We start from the raw sequence: 16,677 nt of genomic DNA on the forward strand, positions 1-16,677 counted from the left end.
ACCAGCAGATGGAAGACTTCTCTCTTTGTCTCTCCCTCTCTCTCTCTCTGTAACTCTGCCTCTCAAATAAATAAATGAATCTTTTAAAAAAAAAATTTCTAATCATTTCATCTGTGTTTTAATTTCAGAAGATTATTTGATTTAATATTTGGTACATTAGTAATACTACAGATTAGTGAAGTTTGGGAAAATTTTTAAGTGATTTTTATGAAATATACATTTTTAAATTTTAATTTATTTGATAGGCAGAAAGAAAGTGGGGGATAGAGTTCCCATCCTCTGGTTCACTCCACAAACAGCCATGATTGCCAGGGGTAGGCCAAGGCTGAGGCTAGGAGCCAGGAACTCAATCCGGGTGCCCCATGTGCATAGTGGGAACACAGTTACCTGAGCTGTCACTGCTGCTGTTTGGGTTTGCATTGGTGGGAAGCTGGAGTCAAGCCTCAGAGGCAGGTGTTGGTGAGCCCAGGCACTATGATGAAACACAGGCTTCTTAACTGTTAGGCCAAATACCTGAACCAAGAAATGTTTTTATGCTTGAACCTTGGTTTGAGAATTTAGCAGGAAAGAAATCAAACAAAATGGAAATATATTGTTAAATTAAACTGTAATAGTCTAATATGTTTGTTTAATGGGTGATTTTTTTATTCCTATAAGTATATATATTACAATATTATAGCATATGATCCCTTTATCTTTTTTTTTTTTTTTTTTTTTTTTTTTGACAGGCAGAGTGGACAGTGAGAGAGAGAGAGAAAGGTCTTCCTTTGCCGTTGGTTCACCCTCCAATGGCCACCGTGGCCGGTGTGCTGCGGCCGGCACACCGCACTGATCCGATGGCAGGAGCCAGGAGCCAGGTGCTTTTCCTGGTCTCTCATGGGGTGCAGGGCCCAAGCACTTGGGCTATCCTCCACTGCACTTCCCTGGCCACAGCAGAGAGCTGGCCTGGAAGAGGGGCAACCGGGACAGAATCCGGCGCCCTGACCGGGACTAGAACCCGGTGTGCCGGCGCCGCTAGGCGGAGGATTAGCCTAGTGAGCCGCGGCGCCGGCCTCCTTTATCTTTTTAGGCAACATGTGTGTACATGTGTGTTAATGAAATTCAAATGGACCAACATTTTTCCAAATGTACATCATCTATAAAGATGCCTTATTTGTTTAAAAAATAACTAGTTATGAAACATCATTTCTAGATTTTGAAATTTTAGGTTTCACAGGAGATGCAAGCAAAGGGAAAGCTTTCTTTTTAAAAATAAAATATGCTTTGAATTGTTTGGTACAGGACAGTTTCTATCCTGAAATCTTTCTTTTTCTTTGCTGTTGAAGAGTTATAAAAAGTATTTTCTATTACAAAGAACATACCCACTTTCCCTGTAGAGGATATTTTACAGCAAAGTTAAACAAGTAAAATGTAAAACTGTTAGTTTATTGAGGAATTACTTGTACCACATTGAATAATCCTCTATTATCCTTGGAATTAGTCATAAATTATGTTTGCATTAGACTAAATGCATTATTTGAAAGGAATGTTTGAGGTTTGAAATTCAAAAGAAATAATTCTTGTTATTTAGTTGAGTAACTTGCTGGTTTAAGATTGTACTGTTTTTCTAAAGGTGAGGTAATTTATGTTAGCTGTGCAAACAAAAGTGCAGATTGCTAATACGAAGATTTTAGTCACTATACAAAGAAGAAGAAAATAGAAAATAATATAAATACTACCTATCTCATTTAATTCTCATGAAAAGTAGGCTCTCCAGATCCCTTTTGTATGTAGCATATCAAGCAGAACAGTAGATATCATTAATGTACACATTTTATTGTACACACTTCTTTCTTTTTAAATATTTGTGTTTTAAAACATTTTACAATAAATGCCCTGTACAGTTGTTGTGGTCTTTAAATTTGACAATTGCTAAGGGGTTTCAGTAATTTAGAATTATGAAAAGTCTTATACATGTTACCTAAGCATTTGCTTGTGCTTGGGAAGATTTAATAGCTTACCCCAAATCAAATAGCTAGCTTTTTTATCATTTGGGATATTGTAGATTTCCTTTATGGATTTTCATAGTTCCAGTCTAAGGATTTGCCACTACATGTTACTTCTAAAATTTTTTAAAGTGTGTTCCAGTGTTCATTGGGTGTTATATAACCAGAAGAAAAGAAGTTGCTGATTTCCTTGTGTCCCTCTGGATATGTAAGGAGGATCGTTGAACTGTAGAAAACGCAGTTGTCTGCTTGACCTTCACATGCATAGCCCTGTCCTTAGCCTAGGTCCCATAGCTTTGAAAGGAGCTTTTGCCTCGATCACTACCATAGAATCTCCTCAGCTAGCAATACCAACCAGCAAACTTGCATGTGGTGAGCAGACCTTAACATCATGGAGTTTGGAATTGGAAGGAATCTAGATACCATTTCAGCCAGACAACTCCATTTTAAGAGGCCCAAAGTAGGTTGGTTTGCCAAAGGAGATACAAAATTCATAATTCATAATGAAGCTAAATTATAATTCCAGGTCTCTTGAGTCCCATTATACGACGCTTCCACTCTGCCATCTTAATTTTAAAAAGAGACCAGATACTTTGTTGGGAAGACTTTCTTATTGTCTGGGAAGTTGGTCATCCAAACAATTGCCTAATAAACCTCTTGTCTCAATAAAATTAGATCATTTTAATGTAGTAAAATAGTAATATGAAATAAAGGCTAAAATAAGGCTCATTTGCTTCTTTCTGTAGTAAACTACACTGTTCAGGGTTAAGATAGAGCTCCAGCATGCTGCACTGAATTGTGATAGTGTTTGGGGTGTTCTACTATGGGAGAATCCTTTAGATGGCTCATCCTGCAGCTGACAAGAAAGTCAACCATCAAAAGTCAATATTTGGCACTGATTATTAACATTTCAGATAGTTCTCCACATACATAAAGCAAAAGGGAAGGGGCAAGAAGATGCATAGCTTAGGTTTCTCTTGTGGAATTATAAATTTTGATGTCACTTTCTCTCTCGTGCTTTAATTTCACTTTTTCTTTTCACTTCCACATAAAATTATCTTGTTCTACTCTTCCTTTTCTTTTTATTCACTGTATTTCTTTTCTACCTCTTTCTACTCTATCACAAAATCTGAGACATTGTTTTCTAATAAGAGTAGCTGGAAGAGGCTCCTGTCTATGTTTCTTAGATTTAATCACCCTACACACCCTATGCTTTGCTCTGTGGGTTGGCATTAGATGCCTGATTCTGAGACACTGACTTGGAACTTGTACTGTGAGTGTAGTACAGTACTGCTGCAGCCTGGTGGGAACCCTGAATAGAATTTTGCTTCTAACAGTAGAACTCTTCTGCATTCTGCAACACATAGTACTAGCAAAGAAAGGATGCACAATAGATAAAACTATTTTCTACAAAAATGTCCATAGTTAACTGTTTCTTAATGAACTGCTAGTCAGTCTCTTAACGTCAAAATTAAATATTGTCTGCTTCTTGCTAGTGCCATGACTGCTGGTTCTAGCCTAATTTTTATGTCTTGTGATTTCTCTGTGAATATAACTTAAAGTCTGTATACTACAATTAAACTATGTATAAACACTCAAGTATATAGGCCCGTTCTCATTATTGAAGCCTCTTAATGTTTTATTTAAGAAGTTTCAAATTGAGAAAAGCAAGGGGATGAATTCATAAGTGCTATAGTTCTTCATGGGGGAATCCCCCACATTTTATGAAGAGAGATTTTTTACAGACGCATCTTCCTTTGTTAAAACTTATGAAGATTTGGGACTGGAGCTGTGGTGTAGCAGGTAAAGCCTCCACCTGCAGTGCTGGCATCCCATATGGGCCCTAGTTCAAGTCCCAGCTGCTCCACTTCTGATCCAACTTCCTGCTATGGCCTGGAAAAGCAGAAGAAGATGGCCCAACTCCTTGGGCCCCTGTACCTGAGTGGGAGACCCGTAAGAAGTTCCTGGCTCCTGGCTTCAGAACTTCCCAGCTCTGGCCATTGAAGCTGTTTGGGGAGTAAACCAGTGTATGGAAGATTCATTCTCTCTCTCTCTCTCTCTAACTCTCTCTCTCTTCCTTGGTGCCTCTGCCTCTGTAACTCTGCCTTTCAAATAAATAAATCTTAAAAAAAAACTCATCAATATTTAGTATTTCCATTTTTACTTCCTTACCTTATTTCCCTTTGAGTAGCAAAAAATATACATGATTGAGTTATTTAGATTACTCCATGAACTAAAAAAAAAATTGTAATGTTCAGTTTCTATCTCATTTGTATCAGTTGCACAGAAACAAATAGGACTAAGCACAGATTTTTGTGTGATAAAGATCAAATATCACATGAGTTTTAAATATTAATTATGAAATCATTATGCTACTAAGATGCCAATGTATTTTGTATTTATTATTGTTTCCAGAGCTGGATTTTAAAGAAATATGTTTTAAACCAGTATTGTCCAATAGAACTTCTTTAATGAGGAAATATTGTTTCTATACAATCCAACTCAGTGACTACCATTCTTAAGCCCTTGCAGTATGGCTAGTGCAGTTGAGGAAAGGAATATTATTATTAAATTTATGTAGTCAAAAGGAGCCCTAGGAGCCACTGTATTGGGCAGTATGGCTTTAAACCATTCCCAATATAAAGTTAGTCCAGTATTTACCAAAACTCAATTGAGGAAATACTGGTTTTAGAAGCATTTGAGAAGAGGTGAACAATAAGTTATTTTTTATTTTAAATAATAATGCACCTGAGAATAGACACTTACTTCTCTTTTAAGCTAAGTAGAAAAATCAAATCACATTTTCAGCACTAAGGAAAGTTAAAGGAGAAACCAATATAAACTTTGCGTTGTCTATATTTACAACAACATAATATTGACTTCAGTCCATAGAAATAATGTGGTACTTTACCAGAAAATGACCTAAGTGAAATCCACCCACAGCATGGCTCATATAGACCCAGCTTGACTTTGACATAGCTACCCTCTGAGCAGCATCTTTTTGTCATTCTTACTCTCTGTAACTTTTATATTTATATTCTAATTGATAATTAACAGGGCATTTCTGCATATATACTTCCTTCCTTAAATACTTTCACACTTGTATGAGCTTTTTTCATCCAGGTTAAAATTTTTATTCATCATGTCTAGCTCTCCAGAATTATAGAGCATATTCTATGGATTGTAACATGGTGTGGTATAGAAGACAGTAGGCTTTAGTGAAAACATAAAAAAAGATATAATCTCTAGAAATTTATACCTTAAAAAGAAGCGAAGAGAACACTAAGTATGAATACATAATTGTATTACTTGTGTTTGTCTGCTTTGGTTGACCCATATGCTTAAAAAAGGTTTTTAAAAGTTCTAAGCTACAAAATTAGACATCATTTTACTTCAGTTGAATTTGAAATTTGTATCTGCAATTTGAATCATGTGTTAAAGTCATGGAAATAAGTGCCTAGCTAAAAGTAGTTATTTAATTCTGTTGTTGCAATTGGCTAAGTCTAACTTTCTGCATATTACTTGTCTGAACTTGAGTGTGTGTCAGTAGTAAATGTGTTTTGAGATTACAGTTTGTGCTGGCTTAGATTGATTTTAATGTGAGGAATTGAAGAGTTAAATGTTTCATCTGAAATAATTTTATGTAAGCCCAAAATCTTCTTCAAGATTTATTTATTTTATTTCAAAGGCTGAGTTACTGAAAGAGGGAGAGACACAGGGAGATAGATCTTCCATCCTCTGGTTCACTCCCCAAGTGGCCACGACAGCCAGAGCTGGGCCAGTCCAAAGCCAGGAGCCAGGAACTTCTTCCAGGTCTCCCACGTGGGTGCAGGGACCCAAGCACTTGGGCCGTCTTCTGCTGTTTTCCCAGGCCCATGAGCAGGGAGCCAGGTCAGAAGTGGAACAGCAGGGAACCAATGCCCATATGCTATGCCAGCACTGCAGGCAGCAGCTTAACTTACTATGCCACAGTGCCGGCCCCAAGCCCTGAATATTATGCAAATCTTCATCACTGGATTCTGATCTCCTAAATAAAATATAGTTAGTTTTCATGACCATATGCCACAATTTTATATGTTTAAAGTACAAAGTGTGTTAGGTGGTAATGGAAATTGTGACTGTCTTTTATCAAAGACACTAGCCTACTGAAAAACCTCCTTTCTTTTTATTGTTGCTGTATAAATGAGCCGGTATGATGATAGAGATCATATGAATTTTGTTCAGAGGATAAGATTACAATTAAAGGTTCATAAAATATTTGTCTGATTTTTATAATTCTATTCTGACAAGATTAGTGTACTATTATTTATGGTTACATAATATTAGAAATTAAAGGATTTCTTTAATTTTTAGAAAATTTGTGATACAAAATCTCTGTAACTAGGTTTCTATCCAAATGTTAATTCTTTAAGTCATTTTTTTTTAGTTCCTTACAACTATTCATTCTCTCAAAACTATTCCAAGAAATCTTTTTCAGGAGAGAATATATATGTTTCATGTGTTTTATAAATGTAGTCACACCCAATTTGGTGCTTCTTTTTTGTTGACGTGTGTATGCTAATTATACTGCATTTACTTTTACATACATTAATATCTCTGACACTAATTCTTTCCTGAAACTTTATTTTCTGCATCTGAAAACTAAGAACTCATAGGAAGTTAAGAAGGAATTTGTCTAGTGAAATAAGCAATAATCATAACCCTAAATGAACCAAACTGCACCGGTTTGTACATTGAAGGCTTCATTTAGATATTTATAGGCTGAGAAAAGAACTTTACAAACTGACAAGTTGATATTGAAACTAATTTAATCCCATCCAAGGAAAGTATGTTTACTTCTGCACTTAGAATGGTGAAAGCTTGAAATTTTGCTAATACAGTTAAAACATTGCAATAAAGGTAGCCACATATGAATTAATGAAATATGTATTTGGGTATTCTTAATATACCAAGGTCTGCAGCCGGCGCCGTGGCTCAATAGGCTAATCCTCCACCTTGCGGCGCCGGCACACCGGGTTCTAGTCCCGGTTGGGGCGCCGGATTCTGTCCCGGTTGCCCCTCTTCCAGGCCAGCTCTCTGCTATGGCCAGGGAGTGCAGTGGAGGATGGCCCAGGTGCTTGGGCCCTGCACCCCATGGGAGACCAGGAAAAGCACCTGGCTCCTGGCTCCTGCCAGGATCAGCGCGGTGCGCCGGCTGCAGCGGCGGCCATTGGAGGGTGAACCAGCGGCAAAGGAAGACCTTTCTCTCTCTCTGTCTCTCTCTCTCACTGTCCACTCTGCCTGTCAAAAAAAAAAAAAAAAAAAAAAATATACCAAGGTCTGTTGCACAAAAATTTTGGCATTCAGAAAATGTAATCCATAAATTTGTAGGAGCATCTTTCTGATTTAAAAAAAAAAAAGTAGTTTGAAACTTTCTAGCTAACATAGCAATGATCAGGTTTTGTGAGTACATGAAGCTGTATTCTTTGTTTTTGTTGGTCTGTTTGGAAGTTTTTATAATAAATAGAGATTTTTTTGTTTTTAATTACTCACTTAATACCACATGCCTGGGATCTGGACCAAATCTAAAAGGCTAAAAGTATACATTCAAATATAGACAACATCTGTAATAAATGGATCCACTGAAAAGAAAAGTTGTTAATAATGTTGGGACACCTCCTTGAAAATTAGGTGTTACTCTCCTCTTCAAAACAGAACAGAGGGAGAACCACTTCTATCTGATTAGTGTCTACTGACTACCTATACATACAGGTCATCTCAGAGAACCAAGAAATACTCCTGCCCAGATGATCTGTAAGCATGGAAAATGTGCCTCTCCATATTTGCCAATCCAAAATGTTCTTGCTAAAGGACATAAAATTGTATGAGAATTCCTGAAAAAGTTAAACTTATTTAATTCAGCAATGAAAGCCTAAGCTTTCAAGGGCTAACATTTCCTGCAAGCATGATTGAGTAGTAAATTTTGGCTGAGAATTTTAATCCGATTATACCTTTCTGTAAACATGGCTAACTAGTAAATATTGCCGGGAATTTTAATCTGGTTGTATCTGCCATGCCATGACATGAAAGGAACATGGCTAACAACATTTTAAAAGATACATTCTACAATACAGCCGGCTTACCAAGAGAGATTCCTACTACTTTAGTTCACATAGATCCCCATACCCCTACCCCAGTCTGAGAAGAAGACAAGGGTCTTCCTGCCCTTCATAGTCAACTAGTCATCCAATTTATTTTTTCTGGCATACCAGTGCTCTATTTCTGTAAAGCAATAAAGCATTATAAGGTATGGTACTGTGATCCATATCGACAGACCAGTAGTGCTAAATGGAAGATGATTTATTTTTAAGAGGAGTTCATCAAAATTACATTTATTTGTTTCACAGAAGGAACCCAGATATTGCAAAAAGTTTCCTACTGGTATCCAAGTAAACTGAAGGGATAAAAAGACTAAGGAGAGGAATGTGGGCATGTGAAACAATATGAGACCATTGTAAAGCACCACCAGGAACTGGCGTTGTGGTGTGGTGGGTCAAATTGTTGCCTGTGATGCCAGCATCCCATATGGGCACCAGTTCAAGGCCTGCTGCTCCACTTCTGATCTATCTCCCTGTTGGTATGCCTGGGAAGGCAGCGGAGGATGGCCCAAGTACTTGGGTCCCTGCACCCACATGGGAGACCTGGGGGAAGCTCCTGGCTCCTGGCTTGGTTGCAACCATCTGAGGAGCAAGCCAGCATATGGAAGATCTGTTTCTGTCTCTCCTTTTCTTCTGCCTTTCAAATAAATAAAAATAAATCTTTAAAAAAAAAATAAAGCACCACCAAAGAAAGGAAATTAAATTAAAATTCATTTATGATCTTACAGCTACTTTGCAGAAATAGTTTTGAGAACACTACATTCATTTATTAATATGGAGTGTGAAAATGTTATTGTGAGACATAACATAAAAGTGACTAAAAGTACTCAGTTTTCTGAATGGATTTATTATGACTTCCTACTTTTCTTTTTAAGTTATTAAAATAATTTTGGCTCTATAAGTTTGGGTCTTTTTAACCTTATTGGTTTTATTGTTTTATACATTGCAATTCCAGGTTTGTAATTTGGTCAAGTTTCCTTGGAAAAGTCACTCAAAAACTTTGCCTAGATTCTGCAATGTTAAAACATAAGTACTTTACCGCCCCTTGAAAACAGTGCTTCTATTTAACTTGTATATAATGTACTAGATTCAGTAAATATTAAGTGTTATTAAATAAAAATTTTCAGTCATAATCCTTTCAAATCACGCTCACATTCGTTTAATAAGATTTTTGAAAGTTATTTATTGTTCATGAAACTTCCTTACAGTACAACGCTGCCCCCTGTCAAATTTCTTGAAAAGATAGTATGTAGTCATCTTCTCAACCTCTTACCTTCCAATCCTTCTAGTTACGTCTGTGCATTAGCCTGGGAGCTAGAATCAAACCAGCAATTGGTAAATTAAAACAATGTATAAAATGTTCTAGTCCCACAAGATTAGAGGTTTATTTTATTTGGTTGGTGTGGAATTGCTAATGAATTTACTTTCTAATGTTTTTGTTTTAATTCTTTTAGAACCAGTTCGAAGATACAAAACTTACCACAGTGATATCTTTAGTACTTCGAGTGAAAGTCCATCCATTATTTCCTCTGAATCAGATTTCCGACAAGGTGAGAGGCATCTGACACACACACAGTGCTTTTATTTATTTGCAAGACAGAGCTCCTACTTTCCTGTTCACTCCCCATATGACCACAAAGACTGAGACTGGACTAGGTAAAAGCCAGGAGCCAAGAACTCAATCCAAATCCCACACATAGGTGGCAGAAACCCAGTTTTTTGAGTCATCCAGCTGCCTCCTGCATTAGCAGGGAGCTGGAGTCAGGAGCTAGAGCTAAGTGTCAAACCTAGGCACTGTGATATGAGATACTGGTTTTGTAACCATTAGGCTGAATAAACCAAAGTTTTCTTTTAGACAATCGTGATTATATTTCAGTATTGTTGAAATAAGTTATCAAAAAGAATAATTCTGTGTAAAATGTTTAAACTGTGTTGTTACCCATTTAATAGTACTATGGGAGCTTAATAGCAGTTTAATCAAATAACAATGCAGTTATCGTAGTCATATAGATAATAATTCATTATTTTTAAAAATCCTATGAGTTACCCTGAAAGAGTTTAATAACTGTATGTCATTAATTTAGTTATGTGGATATGATTTTGTAAATTATCATCCTTGTCTGTTATATGTGTTTTAAACAAGATTGCATCATATTTTTGTCACCTATACTATCATTCTTTTTTTATTCACAAATAGTGAGAAGAAGTGAAGCTTCAAAGAGGTTTGAATCCAGCAGTGGTCTCCCAGGGGTAGATGAAACCCCAAATCAAGGCCAGTTACAGAGACCAAGGTATGTCATATGAAAGAGTATAATTTAATACATTTCCAGTGGCAGATGTTTATTTTTCCTTTATTAGAATCAAGTAGAATGCTTTTGTATTCTTTCTTTTAATATTCCTTTTTCAGTTTTTCTTCCTTTAGCTCTCTTTCACTTTAATTTCTCAGACATTAATCCAATTATATGAACAACAAGGTGTTAGAATCTGAGTATTTACAGTTTGTGTTTGACTTTTAAAATTATTCATATAGCTGTACAATAACAGGAAAGTGATGGAATGGCATTAAATCTGTAATAAGATAGTAAACCTTGATTTCTAAGAGAAAAACTTCTCCCTTTGAAAGTGGGAGCAGGCTTAACAAACAGGTTCTCATTATTTGTTGACTGGCCAGAGTTAGGCTACTACTAAGTAACCTATTATGTAAAAAGTTAATTATTCATTCTATCTTTCCTAGCTTACAAGAAGTCTTCTGGTATTTTCTTAAAGCCTGATTTGAGCTGTTTAGAGTTCATTTTCATACCAAAATACTTCAGCAAATTTGTCAGCAGTTAGTATTGTTCTTTTGCTGTGCTTAGGATAGTATATTAGAGCTGAGTATTCGCTTTGTTTAAACTGAAAGATGTCAAGTAAAGTGTGAGTATATCAATGTCTGACCTAGTCATGCATTCAGGTCCCTTGCAGGAACAGAAGATGTTGATAATGCTAAACCATTAATTTAAAGTTTGTAGTTTATAAGAGAACCAGAAGTTGCTTAAATTTTTCTGGCAAATTATGAAAGCCCTTTTAAATTCAGTTGTTTCAGTTTAAGTGCCACCTAATGCATGGGAATCACTTGAAAATTGACAAAAACTCTTAGCCTAATTAAATATGCCAGACACTGTTTCACACCTGTAAACTATTAATAGACTGGGTAACCCTAGCCATGTGATTGAAACAATGTATCCATGGTTTAGAGTCCAAGTAATTAAATACACTGCACTAAAATTATTCCTTAATTAATGTTTCAATGTTTATTAATTTTTTAATGCTTATGCTTTTTAAGGAGTCTATATTTTATTTTAGGGAAAGCTCTGCTAAGTATCACTTAGCTAAAGCAATGTTATATTTACTTAACATTTTATATTTCCTATAGTCTTGTGATGACCCCATTTTGATCATTTTTAACAAGATATTTGATAAAAATAAATCTGTGCTTGATATTACAGTTTCCTTTTTTTTTTTAAGGGTTTGTTCATTTATTTGAAAGGCAGAGCTGCAGAGAGGCAGAGGTGGGGGGGGGGGAAGGGGGCGAGGGAGAGGGAGAAGGAGAGGGAGAGGTCATCCATCCACTGGTTCACTCCCCAAATGACCACAACAGCAGGAGCTGAGCCCATCTGAAGCTAGGAGACAGGAGCTTCTCCCAGGTCTCCCACGCAGGTGCAGGGGCCCAAGGACTGGGGCCGCCATCTGCTGCTTTCCCAGGCCTTAGCAGCTGGGACTCAAACTGGCACCCATATGGGATGCCGGCACTACAGGTGGTGGCTTTATCTATTACACCGCAGTGCCAGCCGCACAGTTTTCTTTTTCTTTTTCTTTCTTTCTTTTTTTTTTTTTTTTTTTTTTTTTTTGACAGGCAGAGTGGACAGTGAGAGAGAGAGACAGAGAGAAAGGTCTTCCTTTGCCATTGGTTCACCCTCCAATGTCCGCCGCGGCCGGCGCGCTGTGGCCGGCGCACTGCGCTGATCCAATGGCAGGAGCCAGGTGCTTCTCCTGGTCTCCCATGGGGTGCAGGGCCCAAGCACTTGGGCCATCCTCCACTGCACTCCCGGACCATAGCAGAGAGCTGGCCTGGAAGAGGGGCAACAGGGACAGGATCCGGCGCCCCGACTGGGACTAGAACCCGGAGTGCCAGCGCCGCAAGGCGGAGGATTAGCTAGTGAGCCGCGGCGCCAGCCCCACAGTTTTCTTAATAAAGCAAAAGCATTTGGGGAAGAACAGCAATAAGGAACCAATATAGAATCTCACTAAACTTGGTGCTAAATTGAGGAATAGCTGTTAGGATCACTCCTCTCTATTACAGAGCTGTCCTGGTTAAGGCAATAAAAAGAGTAGCATTCTTGTTGTGATACTGTATGATTGTATACTTTAAATATATACACTTGATGTATATCAGTTATTCATCAAGAAAGCTTTTCTTTAAAAAAAAAGTCACTCTTCACAACTGATTTGGAGATAACCTATGAATAGCTAATATTATGTCCTTTTTCGCTTGGTTAAATGCAGGAATAGAGATAACAACTGGAAGAATTATTGAGATTATGTGTTAACAATTGATTTACTATCAGTTTGTTTTATAGTTTGTTATTCAAAGACATTTCCTTTAAGCAAAATTAAAGCATTTTATGAAACATTTCAGTTTTCTTTATACGAAATCTCCAAAATAACAAGATTTTGAGAAAAATTTTAATTTTGCCTATGTCCAGATTTTACTTAAGAAAGCTTCACTCATCAAGTTTGGGGGGATAAACTATCCTTTGTTTCCTAGCTGATGTAGGGAGGAAAAAAATAGAAACACACACACATGTGATGTTCATAGCATCTCAGATGTAGGTACCAGTAAATGAAAAAATTTCAAGAAGAAGTAGACTGTTAGGTATACCTGTGTGTTCTGTAAGTTTTAAACTCTACTTCATTTACTAGTTCCATCTTTTTTCTGCCCTCAGAAACACACGTGAACCAAAATATTGTCTAAACTCCTTAGTCAAGTGCAAAATTTTTTGAATGTGTAGAGATTTCTGATAATAACTTAATATGTTCCCAGAGGCCCCTCCTTGGCTCTCAAAGGTCGCTCTGAGTTAACCCATCCCCTGCCCAAGGAGAGCGGGCTGGTGGGGGGAGGTGGGCTAAAAAAATAAATAAAAAAAATAACTTAATGTGCTGGTACACAAGCAGGAGGTCCTGTTGTTTTGTAGGTCACATATTTGTGAGAACTATAAATAGTGCTATATTTATACATGTTGCATGTTTCTTTGTAAAAATTTCCATTCCCTTTAGATAGAATGAAGTGACAAAACAGATCCAGACAGTGCTATTGATTCGTATCATGGAGGGTGGGGGAGATGAACAGGAAATTCTGAGTCAGATGCAAAAGAATGAGTAATTTTTAGATTCTAAGCTATCAAAAGTGTCTTTCAGTGACCAAAAAGGCTATTCAAATCTGCTTCCAAAGAGCGTATCTGAGCCTTTCTGTGTGTTCGGTTTTGAAGTGTAATTTATACATGGTACATTCCCACTGCCTCTGGCCCTGCTTGTTGAGGTGATCATTTTTCCTGATTCCAAACAACCTATTTATTCATCTCTCAGTGATACAGCTTTTCTGAATTGTTTTTGTTTTTGTTTTATGTCTCTTAAATCTTTTAATTCTTATAGAAACTTCTACCAGACACTGTGATGAGAGAGAGAAAATGATAATTATTTTTGCTGCTGTGAGTAGCTGTGGGTGTAATTTGAGAAAGAAAGCTGATACGGTTGTTGAAAATTCCAGATTTGAGTTAAAATGTGTAGACTCAAATTCTTATTATCCTTGCTCCTTCCAACCATTAAGTGACAGTGAACCATGAAATCATATTCAAACATTCCCTCAACAAATAACTACTGATCACTTACTGTGTTAGGAACTTTGAGGTGCTAGAGCTGTAAACAACAAAGATAAACTCCTTTGAGAGAATGTTAAGTGAGAAGAGATAGCTGACAAATTAAATGATGTCAAAATCCTGTTTATATAGACAGTGATATTAGAGAAGGTCTCTCTTAAGGGGTGACTTTGAACAGACAACTAATACAGTAAGAGAGTGATCTGTGCAGATAACAGCAGAAGGAGTGTTCCAGACAAAGAGAATAACAAGTGCAAAGGTCCCTATGATAGAGAAGATGTGTTGCATGTTAGAGGAATAGCAAGAAGAACCAGGTGACTACAGATGAGTGAAGGCCATCATGAATGGTAACCAAGTAACCAGGACTTAAATCAGGTCAGAATGAAAGGTAAGTACTATAGGTGTTATTCTAAGTGTAATAGGAAGCCATTGGATGAATGATTGAAAGCATAAAGAGTAATGATCTCATTTACATGGTATTAGGATTACACTGGTCAGTTCTGTGATGAACAGATTGTAGGAATAAATGACCAGTTAGGAGACAGGTAACAATATTCAATTTGAGATGGTAGCACAGACTTGGTTGTTAGTGAAGAGTCAGAAATGGATGTCTTTAAGTTGTGGCTTTAGGATTTGTCCCTCAATTGGGTTTACAAAAAAAGAGAGATCAAACATGACTCCCAATTGTGTCCAAAACAAAAGGTAAATGATTGAGAAGTTAGACTTGGAAGGGAAAGTATCAAGAATTTGGTTTTAGAAATGTTACGCAAAAGATGTCTATTAATATTCAAGTAGAATACTCACCTAGGCAGGTGAATAGAATTAGAACTCAGGAGAGAGGCTGGGGTTTCAAAAATACATTTCAAACTTAGAAGAATATACTAGGTAATTAAGACAGTGTGAGTAGAATAGATAATATAAAATATGAAGTACAAATGGAGATCAGAAATATTTAAAGGTCTGAGCATTATTATAATCTAACATAAAAGATTAGAGATGAAGGAGTATACAGCAAAAGTGACTAAGAAAGAGTAGCCAGTGAAGTAAAAGGAAATTAAGGAGAACATGGTTTCCCAGAAGTCGGATATTTCAAGAAGCAGAAGGATTGATCGGCAGAAGTTTGGTGCAGCCATAAAAACACATCTTGTAAAAACTGTAAAAACACATCCCTATCAGCAGACTTAGGTTCAAAACTCAGCTCTACTTCCAATTCCAGTTTCCTGCTAATGCGCATCAAGGGAGTCAGAAGATGATGGCTCAAGTACTTGGGTCCCTGCCACCTACCTAGGATACCTGGATTGGCTACCGGCTTTGACCTTGCCCAGCCCCAGTTGTTTTGCAAATCTGGGGAGGAAACTAGACAATGGAAGATTCTCTCTCTCTCTCCTTCCTTCCTTCCCTCTCCTCCCTCCTCTCCCCCTCTCTGCCCTTCAAATAAAATAGTACATAATTTTTTAAAAAGGAGAGGTGGGGCCGGCACTGTGGTGTAATGGGTAAAGCCTCCGCCTTCAGTGCTAGTATCCCATATGGGTGCCGGTTCAAGTCCCAGTTGCTCCTCTTCCAATTCAGCTCTCTGCTGTGGCCTGGGAAAGCAGCAGAAGATCACCCAAGTCCTTGATCCCCTGCACCTTCGTGGGAGACCCAGAAGAAGCTCCTGGCTCCTGGCTTCAGATTGGTGCAGCTTCAGTTGTCACCTAATGTGCCACTCCAATTGTGGAGTGAACCAGCAGATAGAAAACTTCTCTTTCTCTCTCTCTCTCTGCCTCTCCTTCTCTTTCTGTGTTATTCTGACTTTCAAGTAAATAAATAAATCTTTTAAAAAAATAAATAAAAGGAGAGGTAATATTGAGCAACTGTATCACATGATGCTGCTGGTCAAGTTAAGAAGAAAATTAAGAATTATCCTTTGACTTTGATAACATAGGAATCAATCATTTTTGCTACCCATTTTATTGGAATAGTTTGAAAAGATTTACTCTAAAAGACAGCAGAAAAAAATGGAGTGAAGCATAAAGGGGAAAGTAGAACTCAAATTTTTGTTTTGTTCTAAATTATACAGCATGTTTGTATACTAAAAATATGTATGAGTATTGATAATAATTACAGTAGCAAAGTGTTTGCATGGGGAGAGGGGCAGAATCCCATTCACAGTAAGGGGTTTTACTTCTATGTAAGAGTACAGGAGATTCATCCATTGTGACAGAAGAGGAGGTAGAACATCAGGATACACTTTTGGGAAGTTTGGTGGTGGAAGGATGGGAAAGTTATTTCCTGACTGCTTTTTATTTCACTGAGAAAAAAGAGGAAAAATTACCTATTGAAAGAACAAGGAGAGAGTAATGGAACATTAAAAAAGGGAAAGGGGGAGCCGGCGCTGTAGCACAGCATGTTAACGCCCTGGCCTGAAGTACCGGCATCCCATATGGGCACCAGTTCTAATCCTGGTGGCTCCACCTGCAGTCCAGCTCTCTACTATGGTCTGGGAAAGCACTAGAAGATTGCCCAAGTCCTTGGGCCCCTGCACTTGTGTGGGAGATCCGGAAGAAGCTCCTGGCTCCTGGCTTCAGATTAGCCCAGCTCCTACAGTTGCAGCTATTTGGGGAGTGAACCAGCAGATGGAAGACCTCTCTCTCTGCATTTCCT

General features: G+C 37.5%; 1 protein-coding gene and 1 long non-coding RNA gene across 9 annotated transcripts in view; both read left to right on the forward strand.

The window, feature by feature from the left end:
- The window catches only part of PTPN13 (protein tyrosine phosphatase non-receptor type 13), a 240,775-nt gene that overhangs the window by 123,139 nt on the left and 100,959 nt on the right, over window positions 1-16,677 (forward strand). For all 8 annotated transcript variants that reach the window (XM_051819592.2, XM_008267633.4, XM_008267635.4 and 5 more), the window contains 2 exons: window positions 9,577-9,672; window positions 10,320-10,413. In XM_051819592.2, the coding sequence (XP_051675552.2) occupies window positions 9,577-9,672; window positions 10,320-10,413 (190 nt within the window). The remainder of the gene's footprint in view (window positions 1-9,576; window positions 9,673-10,319; window positions 10,414-16,677) is intronic.
- Window positions 755-8,856, forward strand: LOC138843544 (uncharacterized). Its single transcript, XR_011378363.1, has 2 exons — window positions 755-6,938; window positions 7,303-8,856. It is a non-coding gene; the product is annotated as an uncharacterized lncRNA (long non-coding RNA).

Source organism: Oryctolagus cuniculus, chromosome 8 (genome assembly GCF_964237555.1).
Source record: "Oryctolagus cuniculus chromosome 8, mOryCun1.1, whole genome shotgun sequence".
Taxonomy (NCBI): domain Eukaryota; kingdom Metazoa; phylum Chordata; class Mammalia; order Lagomorpha; family Leporidae; genus Oryctolagus; species Oryctolagus cuniculus.